The sequence below is a fragment of the Sander lucioperca genome, chromosome 15 (genome assembly GCF_008315115.2).
Source record: "Sander lucioperca isolate FBNREF2018 chromosome 15, SLUC_FBN_1.2, whole genome shotgun sequence".
Taxonomy (NCBI): domain Eukaryota; kingdom Metazoa; phylum Chordata; class Actinopteri; order Perciformes; family Percidae; genus Sander; species Sander lucioperca.
This window is the reverse complement of record NC_050187.1, coordinates 31,364,829-31,384,930: the sequence shown is the minus strand read 5'-3', so window position 1 is coordinate 31,384,930 and position 20,102 is coordinate 31,364,829. Positions and strand designations below refer to the sequence as shown.

The following is a 20,102-nucleotide window of genomic DNA, read 5'->3' as shown; positions in this document are numbered from 1 at the left end:
TAAAGAGATACATTACATTTTGTTTAGAATTCAAGCAACAGAATTATCTAAAATAATAAAACAATATGTTCACATCATCACAATTTGAAAAAATCTTAAAACAAACATTACTTCAGCGACTTCTTGCTGCACAGAAGGGCAACAAAATGTAAAAAAACATGGGATACCCATATAGTAGTCTCGCTTTGCCAGACCCTCCTCCAAAACACGCTGGAGGAGAGTCTGGCTACTCCACATAGCATTCGGGGATGGGAGGAAAACGTGCTCTGGTTTATTGGCATTTCTTTAAACCAATCACAATCGTCTTGGACGGTGCTAAGCTCCGTAGAAAAGAGTTTAAAATGCCAAAACAAAGGAAGCCCAAGGCAACGGATATCCAGCCTAAATGAGTGAAATCTGGAGGATTTTCCTCCGGCAAAACAGCAATCCCAGAAGTGGAACATCAAGGATATAGACTACCCATATACTTTAGCTACAAGGTTTGTCCTGCTGTTAACGTCTGGTTTGTTATTTTATATGTGTATATTTTTTTTCTGTTGCCGTTTCTTAGATAACCAAGATTGACTTTTGATTCATATAGATGTGTGTGTGTGTGTGTGTGTGTGTGTGTGTGTGTGTGTGTGTGTGTGTGTGTGTGTGTGTGTGTGTGTGTGTGTTCACGCCATTAGCAATGTAAGCCACTGTCTCATCTAATGACCTCCAAATACCAGCCCCACTGAGTTAAGCGATTATGACCACTCGCCATGAACGCAGGTGGAAAACCTGTTAATGGCCAGCAGACCTCTATGATGGAGCAGTTGGATGAGAGTGGTAGTGAAGCAAAATGACTTGAAAGTGTGCGGTCCAAATGGTTTTTTAATGTTCGTTTCTAAAGCTTTACCAGTTGACAACTGAGGATAGTGTCATTGTCCGTCAATGGGAGGCAAGTGATGGGAGTCTTAGTACTGTAAGTACCATCTCTGTACAGAAGCGTCCAGAGTGTCCGACAATTTAGTCTCTCTCTCCGTCTCTTTCTCTCCATTATATACACACACTATCTTTTTATTGCTTCTCACTGCCTATTGATTCATATTTCTTTTCTAAATTTAATGATTCATCAATAGCATGAATTATTACTAACTGCACTTCCCATTGTAAACCACAGACGTATCTATATTGGCCTGAGAAGGCTTGAAATATGTACTAAGAATAATTGAGGCCAAGCCCCATTGCACCGGTCTCTCTGTGATATTTAAGAGAGAATAAAGGAACATTAAACCTCAAAATAATAGCAAAATAATATGTTAATGCATGCAGCCTTTTATTGATTATAATATAAGTTAAAAATAAAAAGTCTGCATTTTCAAATTCATCTTTAAAGCGGTCCCCCGACAAGTTATTAGAGTCGATCATCACCCCTCTGTACAAACAGCAGACTTCTCGTCTGAACTGACCTGTTCTACTTCACAGCCATTTCCTTTCTGTCTCCAGCCAACCTTCATGCCCTTGTTTCTCTGTCTCCTCTCTTTATTTCTCGTTATATGACGGAACTCATCGCACCGTGTAGCTTTCCACCCCCTCAGCTCACCCTGAATGAAGACAAGTGTCTGGGTGCATTAAGATACGCTGCTTTGCCTTTGCTCCACCTATCTGTGGCTCTACTCCAGGGCCTGTAGTCATTAAAGCCCTAAGAACAAGAGAGCTGACCAGGGATCACTGCTCGGGTTGCATGGCCATATTAAACTGCATGGCACGAAGAGGGACATGGGTCCTTTATAGCTGGTGAGAAAAATATAACTCCAGCTATCCCCAGATTACCTTTCTTGCACTATATTTATACTGGATTTGTGATTTGACTCTCCGTATTAAAGGCTCCAACCAACCAAACAACCCTGACAAATTAAAAGTTTAACATACAATGTAAATGTGTACATTTTTGTATGATACAATTATAAAATCATAGCACATAGACCAGGGAGGTTGAAGCTGATGAGTTGGTTCAGGCTTCAGGTTTCAACTTTTAATTTCTGAACAGAAAATGTTTGGTGACTGGCAGTTGAAGCACTTGTGACTAGGGGACGGGTCTCAAGACCCGGTTCTATTAAGGACCCGGTTCCAAATTTCTCAAAACCCGAAAATCGATAAGGTCCGAGCTTATCGATACTGTTATCAAGACTACTGGATCATATAACGTTATATCTAAAAATAGATACGTGCGCGAACCGGAAAAATTAATTACAACCACAGTGTGTGCGTAAAAACCATAGGTAAAGACTCGCCTTCCCACCGCAAATCATACAAAACATAGTCGGACTGGCTACCGAGAGCACCGCTCTGTAGGCCGCTTGATCAGCTCGTTAAAACAAAAACACAAACAGAGACAGAAGAAATCAAACAGTCACAGACTCACAGTTTTTTGCAATCTTGTCTTTCCAACAAATAATAGAAAAGTATCGATAATGTTATCGATAAAGACTTGTTAAGCAGTCTCGCAAAATGGTATCAATATCAATAAAAATTAACAATTCCCATCCCTAGTTGTGACTGAGGCTCGGATGGACATGAAACATGAACTATTTTGTTAGAAAATACCTGGATCTTTTTTTTTTTTTTTTTAGATAATTTTTTTTTGGCCATTTTAGGCCTTTATTTTCATAGGACAGATGAAGACATGAAAGGGGAGAGAGAGGAGGAATGACATGCAGCAAAGGGCCGCAGGTCGGAGTCGAACCCGCGGCCGTTTCGTCGAGGAGTAAACCAACCACAGCAGTCCTACGTGCACTCTAAGAGCCACTGACCAAGCGGGAGTGAGAACGGGTTGATCATTTCCTTGTTTGTGATATAAAGACGAGACGTGTGTGTGTGACTCGAACATCTCTTGTTGCCATATTTGTTTGGAATGGATTCTGGCTGTGGCACAAAAAGATGTCTTTGTTATTTACAAGCAGTAGTCCCCTATTAGCACAATACCAGACCTATTTAAATCAATGACAAAATTTAGAAATATGGGAGCAATTCTATCTGGCTACTTTTCTAAGTTGAGGAACATTGAAGATACTAAAATCAAACTTTTAAATAGGAACTTACAGAGCAAGAAATACTTCCAGCTCTTTAAACTGCCTCTGCCCCATATGAGTTGCTCCTCATGTCGGATAGATCAGCTCACATTAAAATGTCCAAGTCGAGAGTAGTGGAATTGGTTATTTATCTGGCATTTCGACTTTATTCGAGGTAATGAAATAGAGAGCGAAAGGAGGAAGGATAGACAGAATGAGAGAGTTGGGGAGTCTTAAGAATGTGACATGTGCCCTGCCCTGCTGAATCAGGGGTTGCCCTCTGTCTGTCTCCATCCAGGTCTCTTTCCACTCTCTCCGTCTCTTTTCTCTATCTTTCTGTCAGTCCTCCATGCCCTTCAGGCACTTCTTACTAAACCTCTCCTTATCACTTACCAGAACTACCCAAACTCTCTTTTGACATGTCCTGCCTCGCTCTCTCATACTCCTCACTCCTGCCTCTTTCTTCATTTCATTGCTTTTGGGAACAGTTTACTCTTTCTTACCTCCTCCTCTTTTACTCATTCATCCTTGCGGCGAGCCACCCTCCTCTCTCTCTCTCTCTCTCTCTCTCTCTCTCTCTCTCTCTCTCTCTCTGTCTCTCTGTCTCCCTCCTTCATTCCTCCTGGTTTCCAAAAGCTCCAGAGGCATCAGTGATTCACTGGCTGACCTTCCTCTGCTACATCTAAAGTCTGGCTGGCTCAATTTCTCCTTTACATTTCTGCAATTGTCATCTCAGTCAGTCCTATGTACCTTTTTTAAAAAATGTCAACTTTCACCTCATCACTGGAGGGGGGGGAAACTTCAGGATGCTGATGAAGTCCTTAAACGTACAAGCCATCATCGGGTATGCTTTGACGTCATGACATATCATCATGCAGCGTATAAGCTAAGCCTATAAGTTTATTTAAAAAAACATTATTAGCTTGTAAATTCCGTTTTTTATTTGAATTCTCTGTGATGAAGATTTTGTGATGTGTAATGATGAATTACAGAGTATTTAGGGAGTTGCAATTTACATGGTGACTAATGGGCATAAAATATCATATCAAAATTAAATGTATCTCTTTGACAGATCAGTACCCTTGGAAGCTGATGAAATGAGAGCAAAATTTGAATTTCCCCACAAAAGCTTTTGATACGGGAACACGTACAGCTTAGAGGTATCCTCACAACTTTGAGTTTTGTTTCTGAAGTTGTATGATGACAACGTTAGTTTGAACTCGACACCACAGGAAATAAGAGCATTTGATCTCGGCTCTGCAGCTTCTTCATTTATGTCAATCACTGTGTGCCCTACCCGCTGATTCAGCAGACAGATGCTCCAGCTTGAAAAAAGTTTGGTAGCAGAATTGCGTTCGACCGAACAGTAAATGTTCGATGTTGGTGTCTGAATCAGGGTTGAGAAATCCATTCTACAAGAGGCAGGAGGATCTAATCATTTTGTATCAACAGGACCCTAAATAGGCCTGAATGCAATGCATCCACACTACATTATGCTTTTTGAACAACGGGCCAGGTCGTGCTCTTTCTAAAGCTGAACGACTCTCTTGCTTTTTATTCTATTGCTGGTTAACTGGAGCTTTTACTTCTACACTTTTGCCTGCAGCTGAACACAACAAGCTCTCACCTGTTTTATTGATATTTTTCAAAGCCATTCTAATTATGGAAAAAGCACAAGCTAAAGTAGAAGCATGTTGAGGAAAGGTGGGTACATCAAAACATTAAATTGCATCAACTCAAAATAACACCAGTGTGTGTGTGTGTGTGTGTGTGTGTGTGTGTGTGTGCGTGCAAGCGTGCGTGCATGCATGCGTGTGTGTTTTTAGCTGAGGGCCATGTTCTTAGTGATGCGACCCTGATGATGATTGACAGCTCCCTGTAGGCGTTTTTCCACGTTGACTCAGAAGTTGTTCTCCCTGTTGAACAGATTGGACCAGTTGTTCCAGGTCTAAATAATACTGACTCCCATCTCGATCCAAATGTTCCAATTTTGGATAAACCACCATTAGACTTAGACTTTTGTGTCCCGAAGGGGAAATTCTGAACATAATGGACAACATGCGTATAGAGAAACAAAAGTACAAACATATCAGAATGATATGCAGGGAAATAACACAGACAGGAAACACGGACAAAGTGGCAGTGCTGTGATTAATCTGGGTCTTTTGTTTAGGGCTGCTATGCCTGCAGGCACCAGGCTTTTGCCATAGCGAGCTGTTTTTGCACCTCAGGGTCCTGTACCTGCGTCCAGAGGGCAGGATACTGAAATGGCGGTTGAGTGGGTGTGTGTTGTCCTGTGCTATTGTGGTTGCGATGCATGGGATGGCCTTTAAAGGTGCTCTAAGCGATGTCACGCTTAGGCTACAACATTTTTTGTCACATACAGCAAACATCTCCTCACTATCCGCTAGCTGAACACACTGTTAAAAAAACGCGGTCTCTGTAGACAGCCCAGGCTCCACAACAACATTTAAGCAACATACATTCAAGTTGAGTTCTCTGTTTTCCTTCTCAACTTTTGGACTGATACGACTACCTGGAATTCTGTACCAGTTCCTTTTTTCTGTAGCTGACTTTCTCTAATAAAAACATTAATTCAGTTGTAAAAATAAGCCCAAACGTATGTATGTGCGCGAAAGGGAGGGGGAGGGGACGGGATGAGGAAGAGGGATGGGTGAGCTAGCCTCCGTTTTGTTTTTCAATACTTCGAATGTCAACAAGAAGTGACGTCACCCAACATCGCTTAGAGCACCTTTAATTTGAGATCTGAGAGTGTTGGTGCGGGGAGACTGATTCATTAGTATTACTGTACATTTCAAATGTGATCTCTACTGTAGATTGTACACAACTTGTCTTCCAGCTTTCATAAACAATCATAATTATGAATATACTTCAGGCCCATATAACTTCAAGGCTCCCAAAAACTAGCCTAGAAATCTAGACACACCCTGGCGGCAGCAAATGTAATTTGCAGCCAGGGTCAGTCTAGCAACTCTCCGTTGGCTTGCGAGCTGGAACCAAACTCTGGCCGGGCCAATCACATTGTGTATAGAGTCGGTGGGCGGGCTTATGGCTGCTGCTGCTGGCGAACAGAGGACTTTCGAATCTGCTTAGGCCGCGAATCTGGAATACCTGGAGTTACGTTTTTCTTTGAGAAAAGAACAAAGAACGGCACTGTAGTCATTCTTAAAAAAGGAAGATGTGTTCGGAGTTTTGCCGACCGGATACGGCAAAAGTTTAATCTATTAACTAGCTCCGCTACCTTCTTCATTGCTCTGCTTGGTTGTAGCGCTATCCTATTGCGTGCAGAGGGAATTTGAAAGACAACCGTTTATCCCGCCCCTCGGATTGAGCCCTGCCAATGGTGAGTTCCCAGACCCAACATCTTGATGTGAGTCTGGCTTGTCAGGCTACCCAAAAACATCACTAATGTAAGATGTGTCCTTGTGCAGCACCAAAAGGCTCAGACACTTAATTTAAGACTGAAATTGATTTGAACCCAATAACTCAAAGTCAGTTTAAAGTAGCTTTGTTATGGGTGGAATTATCTGTCTCATTTTTGTGTGCGGCGAGCAGGAAATAATGTGAGGGATGTTACTGTCAAATGGAGGTGAAGACTGCATTTTCATTGCCTAACAAAAAAAACAAGAGCAGTGAGTTATCATGTGTGTGTGTGTGTGTGTGTGTGTGTGTGTGCGCTTTTGCTTTGATGTCTAATGGTCAAAATGAAAGAAGGTGAGTAGGTAAGGTTGTAATGAAGGGATGGAGTGAAATTAAAATTTAAAAAGTCATTAATAAAAAGTCTCAAAGTCCCTTTTAACAGGCTTTTTGAAGTTTACTGTATAACAGAACCCTGTCGAAAGGTGAAGTTTTCAGCATGATTTAAATAAATTGGACTCAAAGGTTATTCTACATCGGCTCAACAGTCTGCTTAATTCCTTCCTTTGTTTGATTTATTCTGCTTTTGTCTGTATATTGTTGTGAATGTCAGTGTGAGGTCAGGGGAATGTGAGAAGCATTTGCATCCAGAGACGATAATTTGGGCAAGTGTGATGGTTAAAAAGGTGTCAAGTTTTTTGTGGTTAACACTGGATCTGTGAAGCTGCCATTTTCTTGAACTGTTGTTCATTTCTATCTTCATCTACACTGATGAAGTGAAGTTTCCAAACTAAAGAAGCAGCAGAATCCCAGAGCGAGATGGAGAGGAACATGGAGAATTTGAAAATAAGGCAGTTCATAGCACATCCAAAGAGGATAGAGGGTTATAGAGAAAGCAATTATAATAAGAGCTGAATGGAAATACTCATTCTGCACTGCAAAAAAAGTCAAAAGTCATAATTCATGTATGTTTTTTTTGTGTATAACCAAACCAAACTCTTTTCACAAAATGATCAAGTTTAGCCTGTGTTGCACCTTTAGGCATAAAGGGAAAAAAGTGAAAAGGTGCAACACCGCCTGGTTTGGTACTCAAGGGAATACTGCCAGAACCTCAAACCACCCTACAAAAAATATATATATATATATATATATATTCTTTTTTTTTCTTTTTTTTTTATTTCTTTTTTTTTTTTTCGACAGGACAGCTGAAGACATGAAAGGGGAGAGAGAGAGAGGGGGAATGACATGCAGCAAAGGGCCGCAGGTTGGAGTCGAACTCCCGCTGCATCGAGGAGTAAACCTCTATATTGCAAAGATTTTTGAATGTGATATTAGCATATTTTAAATTACTCAGATAGTAAAAAACTCAATAATTAGTTTGTTTACATATCTGGTAACAGAGATAAATTAGAATCGTGTTTCTGTCTACCTGATTCATGCTAAGTCCAAAATTCACTCTCCTTTTAGCTCCTCCTTTTGGAAAAAGAGCTGGCTCTTCAGCTCTTTTGGTCCACTTCTTTCATCCCCTAGTTGCTAACTTTTTTTCTGTCTGCTGTTTGGTGCTGGGCAGGCTGAATACAATAATTAGAGCGCTGAGACTAAACTGAACAGTAAATGGGACCCAAAAATAAACCAAACAACTGACAGAGGCTAAAAAGCTTTGAAGAACTGCAGAGTTGGTGATAAGTCTCCTCTCCAATTACACGTTTAATGTAAAAAAAGTTGGTCAGCAGAGCTTTAAAGCTTTTTCCACCTCTCTCTCTCTAAAAGTTACACCATCCTACATTATGAAAATGACTCCAAAGTCTGTTAGCAGTTTTCTTGTTCATCCCTGTAGAGTTTACTGTGAGTGGGTTTTTTAGGGAAAGTACTGTAAGCCAGAAGTAGATCATCCTCCCCGGGCCAGTTGTTTGGACCACTCTGATTTATGGATGCAGGGCAGACAGCTCAGATGAGACATGAGTTTCTGTCAGGTCAGAAGATACAGATAGTGTTGCCATAGCAACCACTGCAGGCAAAAACAAAAAAGAGAGGGGTTCAAGGGAGAGACAACAAATGATGAAATGATGAAACGGGTCAGTGAAAGATGCCATTCAAATTCAACAATGACTGATACTGGCATTCAGCAAATAGATTGTTTGGGGATTTTTAAACACATATTTCTGCTCCGCACACTTAGGCATTAATCTGTCAGACTGTAGCGTGCTACTGGATGCTCCTCTCAACTTAGGACAGACATGACCTGAAAAAATGGAGGAGATTTGAAAAACAACTAAACCACTTTGTGGCTGAATGCTTATTATTTTCCTAGCTGCTGAATTTTTTATTTTTCATGAGCATTTTGCATGTCAATGTTTTGTTTTCTTTTGGAAATGAGGGTACATTTAAGTATAGTCTGTTTTCTGCAGGGTGCAAACCTCGAGACAGCAGTTATTGCAGCTTTGTCAGTAGGATGAGATAAATGTTCCAAATATGTTATTTTGCTTCTTACCACATAAAAAGCAGCTTTTGGGGGGCAATGTTAAATTGCATTATGTTACTATTATGACTACTGAATACACATACTGCTAGCTCTGATAATGGTAACAATAATAAGTGCATGCTGTTACATTTTTATTTACTTCATTGCACAAAATCAAGCTATGATCCCAATGGATGTGTACACGCACCTACAAAACCTAGTAAACAACAAAATATTGTGTAACACAGAGCAAGAGTGAGCCAGAGCGAGAAACCCAGACTCTGTGTTACATCACATGATTGTGTGACTATTGAATTTCATCAAGGCTGAACAGTGGACAATGCAGGGAGATCATTTAGTTTTCCCCTCTGCCCCCTCAGATCTGCCATCTGTCAAAATATAAACAAAAAAATCCCGCTCTCCAAAGAGTGCTGCTGAGCACTAATTGGAAATAGCATGTAGCGCATTCTTTGTTCTGCCCACATGGAGAGCGAAGCTATCAGTCAGTCTGAGAGTTGAACATGATGCATGCCCATCTGTAGAATACTTCCTTTTTTTATCTGACGGAGTGATATAAAAGAGATGAAGATTATGTGTGTTTGTGTGTATTGCAGTGCACTTGGAGACACACACACTATCTGTATTTAACAAGGCGACACTGGAGAATTTGAACACAAGATACATCCTATTGGGGTAACTACCGTTTTTTTTTTCAACCTGGGCCCCATTTCCCCTAGTCTGGCCACTCTCCACTGACAAGTGTTAACTTCCTTGAAGGCGGGTACTCTGTTGAAGTTTAAAACTATTGGATCTGCCCAGAGCCACTCTAGATCTGCCATAACCAATCACTAACGTTTGGTCGTGACGTCGACTTAGCATCGCTATTAGCCACTCCTTCACCACTAACGGAGCAAGCTGGAAAATCAAACTTTTCCCAAACCCCGTGGGGAGGAGGGCCACAACATCATGGCCACCAACACAACTCAGAAAGGTTCTTGCTCAGGCTTTAACTTCTGTATATTCTGCAGCGTTGCCACAATGGACCGAATGGCTTCGCTCGCATCTTTCTCCGTCGCCATTACGTGACTACAAGTCAAACTAGCGCACGACCTCAACGTCATCGTTCTCAGCCACTCCCTCTGTTCGCTGATTGGACCGCCAAAGATTTGGCCAGAGAAAACCCAAGAATATACCCCAAACCCAGACTGTGTACTGAATGAAAATGAAAATTGAGCGGAAGTACGTAGGAGGGCGGAGCCAGGCTACATTTCCCCATGCATTTGTGTCTAATAAACTGATGTGACCAAAAATCTTTGAAATTGGTCAGAAATGACTCAACCCACTATAATAATTTGACGATATCAAAAAACATGGCTACATAGCTAAAAAAAAAAAAATCATATTTGAATAATATTTTTTATTTTGTAAATTTGAAAAAGGTTCCTATATAAATTTTGTACACTTCATATAGTGGGATTGACAGTTATGATACAGGACAGGGATTTCCATCATTCCAGGAAGTATTTCCCAATTAAAATGTCAGGTGTCTCATGATGTTAACTTCACAGTCTCCCTCCAGGACTCCCTGTCATTCCTCACCTGTCCTCCACCTAGTAATTGGCTCCCATACCATAGCACATTGCATTCCAGTGCTAGTTCCTGTCACCAGCATGTTTCAATGCACAGGGACTCTGGTATTTTAAGAAACTGACAAAATATCTTCTTGGTTTTGATTCTCTTTATCGGATGATGTCAGGGCTATACTTTTAAAATGTAGTATCTGGGGGATTTGTTCTGGTTGAATGATACAAGACTTGTGTTGTGATTTATGTGGCAGATTGTGGCAGACAATTCTTTGCAGCATAATTTATATATTGAATTGTATGCTTTTTTTTAAAAAAAAAAACAGACCATTGTTTTATCCCTACAGCATCATATTTAAAGTTTAATAATCCCAAATAATCTGGACATTTTGTTGCATGGAGGCAGAGAATAGTGGACCCAAACGCAGAAAGAAGTAGGCAGGCAGGCAGAGGGTTGAACACGAGGATTTATTTCAACCACAAATGGCAGTACAGCGACTGGAAAACACCAGGGAAAAATGCAAAAAAAACTCAAGGCTGAAATAAACTGACTGAACACCAAACAAGAAGTACGAGGAACAGAAACTCACGGCACGAGGACACAGACCGACCGACCGGACAAAAACACAAAACACTCTGACAAAGGACAAGGGGAAACACAGAGGCTAAATACACTAGGAAACGAGCAAACCAAGAACAGGTGAGACAACAGGTGAAACACATCAGGGCGGGGCAGGACAATCAGACAAGGGCGGGAAACACAGAGAGTAAAACTAGACAGGACAAGACAGAAAACAGACTATCAAAATAAAACAGGAAACAGGAACAACAGACAGAAAACATGACATCAAGTAAACACAGAAACTTGACACAACACTAAACACAAGGGAGGACAGAGAACACAGGAATAACAAAACATACACAATTCAGAATAAACACAAGAACAGGAAACCTACAAAACAGGGGCATAAATATACAGAATAAAATATACAACAACAGAACATACACAAATGAACAATACAGACAACAAAAATGAACAAACGGGTAACAGAAATGTCCCAAACCGTAACACATTTGTATGTATGACATTAATTAAATGACAAAAGAACAGTAACTAACAGAATATTATGAAGCGAGCACTAAGCCTTGCAGCATACCACATGTAATTAATCATGCTAAAGAAACATCATTTGCAAACGAGGCTGACATGTTTCTAATGTATGAGATATTAATTTGTAGTAGTATTGGTAGTCCCAGAGATACTAGCCTCAATCTTTCACTTGAAATGACATAATCAATTGTGTTGATGACAGTGGTTTAGTCATACAGCGTTGGCGCTTTCAGTATGCATTCATCAGAAGATGATTAGGAACCCTGAAAGGGTTCATTTTGAGTTTTCTCTTTTTATTCAAAAACTCTTCCTTTCTCTCACTTTCATGCTTTGATACAATATGGTGACATTAGAAATATTTTTTGAGCACAGCAGCAAGGCCCCAATCATGGCCACAGCCTTTACAAGAGAGGACGAGAAGACAAGAGAAGAATAGACACAGCTGGCCGTGAATAGCACATCCATGTTTCCGTCAGGAATAAAAGATCATTTTGGCACGCACTCATTTTTTTTGTGTAGGTGTATTTCCTGTCCTTTCCTCATGGTTAGAATTTAAATAACTTGATTTGTCTGTCAGGATTTTACCAGGTTTGATAACTTTGATAAATCCACAGGGCTACTATTAAGTTTGATAATGCATTATGATATCACAACACCACTATTCTCATATATTCATGGCAAAATATGATACATACAGTAGCGTTTTCAAATGAGTGTAGTCTGTAAATCAGTGGGGTTTGTGTCCCAGTGGAGGTCAGCTAATCTGTTTTTCACTGTGAGGCTCACTCCAGAGGTGGGAGGAAGGAAGCACACACACACACACACACACACACCCAGCCTATCCTCATCACCATGTGTGGGTCCACAGGGAGGGGAAGTAGGGCGACATGCTTCAGACTCCCTGCCACCCACAAATGCCTCCATTTCAGGCTGCAGACGTACACACACGCACAGTGAGGAGTATCTACTTTCATATAAAATGCCTTATTGGTTTGCTTAGTTTCTTCATCTGAGTTCCTGTATGTTGTGTGGTTTATTTGCCAAGAAAATTGCAAATGAGAAGGATTAGAAATGTCAAGGACATTTCAATGGGCTTTACAGTCCATTTATGTCAGCTTCAATGTCCACAAACAGCAGAGATATACAGCAGTTTTAACAGCACTAGTCTGGAATATTAGAATAATAAAATAGTATAATACATTATACTCTCATTTTCTCAACCAATGGAGCCATTATGAAACATAATGTTTAATAGCAAATGAAGATTTGGCAAAGGCTTTGGTTGTATTTAAATATGAAAACCTGAAAATAAGCTTGGCAGCGTACTTGAGTACATTGACTGTTCAAAGTGCTTGAACTAAATATTTTCATTTTATCCTTCTATACTATACTTTAAAGTAAATTATCTAACGCATTATGACTTGTATGACCGATAATGATCTAATAAAATATGATGCATAATAGATTAAACAACCTAACATTATTTAACGTAGATCAAATTAGCTCCATCTCCTCCAGCTACAACATTAAAATGCTGATTATATGTAAATGCATCAGTAATATTGATCCAAAAATAGGATTTACAAATCTTTCCTTTTGAAAGAATTCTGTTTGAGAGTATCACACATATTCTCGGCATGTTCTAGCTCTTGATTGCAGCTACTTCACCACTGTTGTGATGTTAATTTACTCAAAGTGAAATATTCAAATGTTAGACTCTGTGTTTTTGTGATTGCACCATTTCATCAAATGATGGGGTGTGCATCAGTGTGTCCTCATTTCCCCAAAATTCATATTTGGTATCTTTGGAAACTTTGAGATCTCCTCTAGCATTTCAGAATGAAGTTCTGTGGGTAAAGCTTTTGAATGCAGGAGTTGTATTTGGGTATTTTTACATTGTACTTATACTTAAGTAAAGGGAAACCCTCACTCTTAAAGGACATATTTGTGTGGAATAAATTCAGAATTGAGCCCAGGTTATCAGAGGCAAATACTAATGCGTGTCTTTCACCTCAACATTATTACTGTAGTTAATCATTTCTGAGTCAGAATTCTAGCTTCCTCCTAGTGTGCCTCTCTTTGGTAAAGCTTTTCTGATGGGAAAACAATATCCTTTTTTTTTTGTGAAAATGTATCCCACAATTTTGGAAAGTTCCCAGCCTGTTTTGGATTCAGATGTGACATCTGCAGTGGTATCTGTCAGCCAACCTAATGATTCAAAGGCCATCAGTTTCCACAGAGCACATTTAACATATGACACTTGGGTGGCCCTTCCATCTAAAGTGGTTTACAGTAGCAGGAGTGCATACATCTTGAGTATGGGTGGCCCCAATGGGAACTGAAGCTCATATCCTGACAGTGCTGGTGCTGATATATGCTCTACCCACCAAGCTACACAGAAAATGAAATCCCTAACCTTGGCAGCTTTAGTGCTAGGCTCTACTCATTGAGCTCCTTGGGAAATTGAGTTTCTAACCCTGGCAGTAGCGGCACTTATAGCTCTACCCAAAGGGCTGCAAAACTGCAGAATTTCAAGGACAGATCACACACTCTCATTTTCCTTTGGCTTTATAGAGGTCAGTAAGCTAAACAATATTTATGCACTTGTGTTATTATTAAGCAATTTTAATAAAACTTTCATCAAATTACTATAATGGATGGTCATTTAATTTAAGAAGAACATTCCCATCGTTCAATTAGGCAGCCAAGTGCACAAAGTAGCAACATTTTGCAAATGTTTTGAGAATTAACTCTAGCGTTATACTTTTATTTTTTAAATCCTCATTTCTTTTTACTTATGGAAGTTGTATCCCTTTCTCTGAAGCATTAAAACATATTGATATTTTTGGTGAATTCCTTAACAATTAAGTTGCAACTGGAACTAATATTTTAGGTTTTTCTTTAGAATTGAGGTTTTAATTTTAAACAAATGACAACATAATACAAAGTCAAGGCCCAATTCCAAGCTTCTTCCTGAGTTTTCAATCTCACATTTTAGGGGGCAATTATGTTCAATAATATTTTGGTTTTCAGGCAAATTTTTTTCAGACTTTAATTTTTTTTTAAAAGCCATCCCTGGTTTACACTTCAGTCTGCTTTTTTATGGACATATCAAATACATTAAATGGCATTTATATTATTTTTTTTATTTATTTTATTTATTATTTTATTTTATATTATATTATACAAAAAAAGTACATATTTAATTTGACTACATTTTCTTTTTTGTGCAGTTTCTTTATTAAATGTGGTATTTTTTAGTCCTGCTTATGTCTTTCCTTAGATTCTACTCTCTTGGTTTTGTTGGTTTGCTTTGTGAAATGTTGGATTATTCATTTTGATTGATTGTTTTGAGAAACGTTATGATTTGCAAACTTTGCATTCAACCCACCTTAAGCTGTTCTTTCAGCCGCTGTTCATCTCATCCAATGAATTTAACATTGTTATAACTTTCTTTGAGGGCTATAGTGAAACTGTCAGTGGTTGACAAATATATGTCGAACCAAATGTAGATTTTTCCACAGGCATTCAAGTGAGAGTACCGTTTATCTTGTTCATCTTCTCCTGTCCGACATCGCAGGCGTTTTTGAAGGGAGAAATCAAGAAGGCAGTGGTGAGAGGTCTCGGGGTCATTGGTAAAGTGAAAAATGATCCGCTTACATCCAGGCTAACATCGCCTGATAAGATTCGGGACAGATTGGACAGAGATTTTCGCATTAGAAAGAACAGCTCACCCACTCTAAGATGTAGGGTAGGGCCACTCAGGAGATAAAGTCACTGTCAGTGTGGTAATAGCCAGCAGTGACACCACCGACATCAGCACTTCCTCTAGATTATGTTCTTACACTCAGTGAGAGTTACATTTCCAGTCCTATAGAGCCCAGAGAAGCACCTGTAATCCAAGACACTGTAGTAATTATTATGTTTTGAAAACCACAGTAGAGCCCTGCGCGGGACTGTTTTCTTCATCCCGCTCCCGCCCGCTCCCGGCGAATTTCTGACCATTACCGCCCGCACCCGCAACATGTGTGTTACACTCCCGCCCGCTCCCGCAATGTGTACGTCCACTCCCGCCCGCACCCGCAAAACTCTGAGAATTTATGCCCGCACAATAATAGAGATGCATTGATGTTGTGTCTTCTCCCGTCCCGCATGAGAAAACACGTCATTTTATAGGTTAATAGGGAGAAGATGAAGGCAAAGAAGGCAGGTGCTTGCTGCTGTTAGACGGGGAGGAAGGAGCAGAAGGATAGGGAGAGAGGGGGAGGAAGGAGCCGAGGATGAGGGAGAGAGAGGGGGAGGATGGAGCCGAGGATGAGGGAGCGAGCGGACGGTGGACGGAGCCTTGGCTCGGAGCTCCCCCGTCCTGGGAGGCTCAGACACGCTGGTGTCTACTCATAGATGGCCTATACAGTATATACTCAGTCAGTATATCTATGGTTTCTGCTGGCGTGGGGGGGGTTCCAGGCTACATCCCGATCCCGCAGTGTTTTTTTTAGCCGCCCGCTCCCGCCCGCAGCAAAGTTAAAACCGCCCGCTCCCGCGAGATTTGCGTTGGGTCCCGCGGGACCCGGCGGGACCCGGCGGGACCCAATCCCAATGCAGCCCTCTAAACCACAGCTTTCATTTTCATTCATTTTAATTTAACAATTTGTGTTTGTTTCCTTTTTCATTAAAGCCAGATGAAACAATGATAACAAATTTAATATAACCATACAAAACAGAAATTATGAAAAATACAATATAATATAGAAAGGTAAAATAAAACAATTTCGAACCTGAAAAGTCTTAATTTATGCATTAATGGAATTGCAAACCATTGCACTACAATGGTTAGATGTTTCTGTTAACAGCAGCTACACTGTACCCCTTGAAATGCTAGGCTGGAAAATTGCTGCAAAAAGTTTATTGTGGCTTTACTGTCAAAATGCAAGCCCTTTACATGACCTCTTGTTTTCCCGATATGTTTTACACAGCAGAATGCACACAAGCTGTGTGTGTTTGTGTGAGTGTGTGGATACTCTTATACTTATATCTTTGTGAGGACCAACTAGAGTTTTAGGCTTTGAGAGTCAGGACCTCTGCTAGCATAACACACCTAAAATCTCACACCCAGCTTTTAGCAATCAAGTTGCATTGTGGGTAATGTAGGTGCCAGGTTTTCACAAGGAAGAAGCACTGATTTTGATACTTTTTTTAACAGTTTATCGTGAGTCCGACAATATTTTAGCATTGCTAATCAGTGCAGTACTCTTTTAAGTACTGTAGTTCTCTATAACATAAAATGAAAAAAAAATGAAAAAAAAACATTGTTAGGTATTATCTTTTAAGAATTTATCACTTAAAATCTCAGCTACTGTGATTCAGCAGGACTGTGTGGGTGTGATCAGATTTTGTCTCACAGTGACCGGGCAACGTGAGTGAACAACCCCACAACTATCATCAGATTTGCCTTCAAATGTTGCCAATACTTGACTTGTGCATGGGAGTACGTGACATCAACTTTTCGTAAAATAATTCCATTGCTCGAAGTGTTCAGGGTTGTTTGTTTGGGTCAATGTAAGGGTTTGGAATTAAAATATTACTGATGGTCCTCACAAATACAGCGGAGCAAGTGTGTGTGTGTGTGTGTGTGTGTGTGTGTGTGTGTGTGTGTGTGTGTGGGTGTCATTTCTTGTAACATTACTAGCATGTGCCTTCTGACTCCATGTGACGGCAGATAAAATCCCGATACAGCAGCTTACATGAAAGAACAACAAGTCAGTGATGATCTGGCTATACGCTGTGACACAATGCTAACGCACACAATTCTTAATAATAACTTTATTTTCTCTCTATCTCTCTCCCCTCCCCCTCTCCTCCCTGCTGCCTGAAACAACAGACCACTTGGGCATCGAGTTTATGGGTAAGGAAGCTTTTCTTATCTCGCATCTGCATGAGTCACGACTGTAAACATCACAGGCTTCATATTAGATCAACATTGCGCTTTGTAATTGCTTACATACAGTACATGCATTGTTCATGACACCCAGCAAATAGCACACGTGGACATGCCTAATCACATATGGTGTCATTATATCATTTGACATGTGTTGAAAACAAATGGCGTCCCTATGAATGTACATTCACATTTTCACAACCAACAACCTCTCCCTGTGACCATGCTCTACAGTCTTTGAAATATTAGCCACTGTCTTTATCCCTCTCGTCTCTCCCTACACATATGCAGTGTTGGGAAGGATACTTTCAAAATGTATTCCGTTACAGAATACAGAATACATGCCCATAAATGTAATTTGTAACACATTCCGTTACATTACTCAATCTGAGTAACGTATTCTGAATACTTGGATTACTTCCACTTCCACATCACATACAGCTTACTAAACAGGCCTATTCTGGTGTGTTCTTCTATTCCAACTGGCTGTATGTGTACCTAAACAAGTAGATAGATTGTTGTATTTGTAGTCCCGAACTGCATACTACAAAAATCTAACCGCAATCTAAGCTACCACGAGCTAATTTTAGCTAACGTTAGCTAGCATGTCAAACGGGGCTAGTCAGTCTTTCAACGGCTCTGGGGATAGTAAATCAGCACATAGGAGAATGTAAAGTCGCAGGTCAACTATAAAATAGCAAGGTGACCAGTAAAACTACAGCAGACGACTACCCCTGGCTAATTAAAAAAAATAACTTACTTTAAGATGCTTCTTCAGGTTGGAGGTGGAGTAATTTGGATGCTGAAAGGAGGTTGGTTGCTGGCAAGCAGAGGTTGCACTGCACAGTTATATTTCGTTCTCCCTGTTCTTTCTTTAATGTGAAATGCTGTTTGAATCCAAGATAGAAACACATTCCTGCCCTGGCTCTGTTGTGCCGGTTCCGACTCCATTGTGACTGATCACGCAAATAGCTAATTTTTTCGTTTTCATATTGGGGCTTCTGGGAAATGCATGGAGTTGCCTTAATTTATTCAGAGAGTGAATAAACTCGTGAAAGTATCACGTCATGTAATCCATTGATTTCAACAATGTAACTGTATTCTAAATACCAACTATTTAAATTGTACTCATAATTTGTATTCTGAATACGTAACGCCGGTACATGTATTCTGTTACTCCCCAACACTGCACATATGTAATTATATATCATTCTGCACCATCCCTATCTTTATGCTTTCTTTCTCTCTTGCTCTCCCTCTGTTTCTCTCGCACACAATTGCTTATGAAGTGTCCCTTCAGAATTCCAATGTGCTGCTGTCTCCTTGGAAACAGTGAGAACAGATAGGCGGGCGGGGTACAGTCAGGGAGTTTTTATGATGTTGGCTCTGTTACCATATGCAATCCTCATTAGTACGTGCGTGCGTGTGTATGTGTGCACATGCATGGCACACATTCAAAAGTGTGTTTCTGAAGTCCTTAGTTTTTACTTGTACGAGTTAGATGAGAGTCTTCCAGTCATTGTGTGTTGAATGTTTGTGTGTTTTCAATGCACATGGCTGCGAGGCTGTGCAGGGCGGATGCCAGCGGCTTCTCCTAGTCGTTGCCAAGCTCCCCTTTCCTATTCCTGGCTCTGCTTGCAGCTTCTTAGTTGGGTATCACAGCTGAGGAGCACTAGTTAATGACATGGAAGCTTGTTGTTAACTGGAGCCCCTCACTCTCTCAGTTGATAATTTGGGCCCTTTCCACATGCAATGGATCATCAAGGAAAATGGCCTCCCCCTGGTTTGACATAACTGCTCCGACATTCTCAAAGTAAAATTTCACAGGAACAAGCAGTACTGTGCTTCTTTTTCTGTGGCACAGCCGCTGCATTTGCAGTCAAACGAACAAAAGCTTTTTTTCAGGAAACTTGCTGAGACAATGCAAACCTGGCAGTGACAGATGATCTTCTCCACAGCCCTATCTTGCAGGTTTTCCCATTTATATTCAGTGAGAGGTTTTATGCCTCTGCAACATTGTTCAGGCTGCCACATTTTCTTTGCCTACCTAACATCTCTAGTCCTGCCAGTGTCTTCCCCAGCATTGTGTCACGCAGTGCACAGATAGATAAGCACCTCCCACACTCAAGCCTGATTTGTCAATGTCTGTGGCTTTAAAAGCTGTTTTAAAAAAGAATAAGGCTTACATAGCAATGCACTGAAACAATATGCAATACAATTAAGTATACACATACTGTACAAAGTGGGTTACTTTGGAAAAGCAAGTGTGAGGATGAATAAAAAAAGTGTGTGGGTTTTAAAAAATCTTAAAACACTCCTTCCTACACCATCCTATTTCTGATATAGCAACTGATCCGATATCATTATTTGGAAGGGCCCTTATCGTCCACAGATTGATATTATTTTAGTCACAGATACTTCAAGGATCTGACCATTCATATCAAATGGTTTAACAGTTATGTAGATTTGGTTCTGATAAGATAAGGCTCTGCTCGTGGAGGGAGCTCTCAAAGAATCAAAGCCGCAACAAGGATTCTGTTGGCCAAATGAATCCCCCTTTAATAAACACATCAGTAGTCAGTAGTAAAGTCCACCG

General features: G+C 40.4%; 1 protein-coding gene across 2 annotated transcripts in view; it reads left to right on the top strand.

Annotated features, from left to right (window-relative positions):
• Positions 1-20,102, top strand: part of LOC116061637 (pro-neuregulin-3, membrane-bound isoform) — a 410,047-nt gene that overhangs the window by 355,163 nt on the left and 34,782 nt on the right. For both annotated transcript variants that reach the window (XM_035992124.1, XM_031315948.2), the window contains one exon: positions 17,450-17,473. In XM_035992124.1, the coding sequence (XP_035848017.1) occupies positions 17,450-17,473 (24 nt within the window). The remainder of the gene's footprint in view (positions 1-17,449; positions 17,474-20,102) is intronic.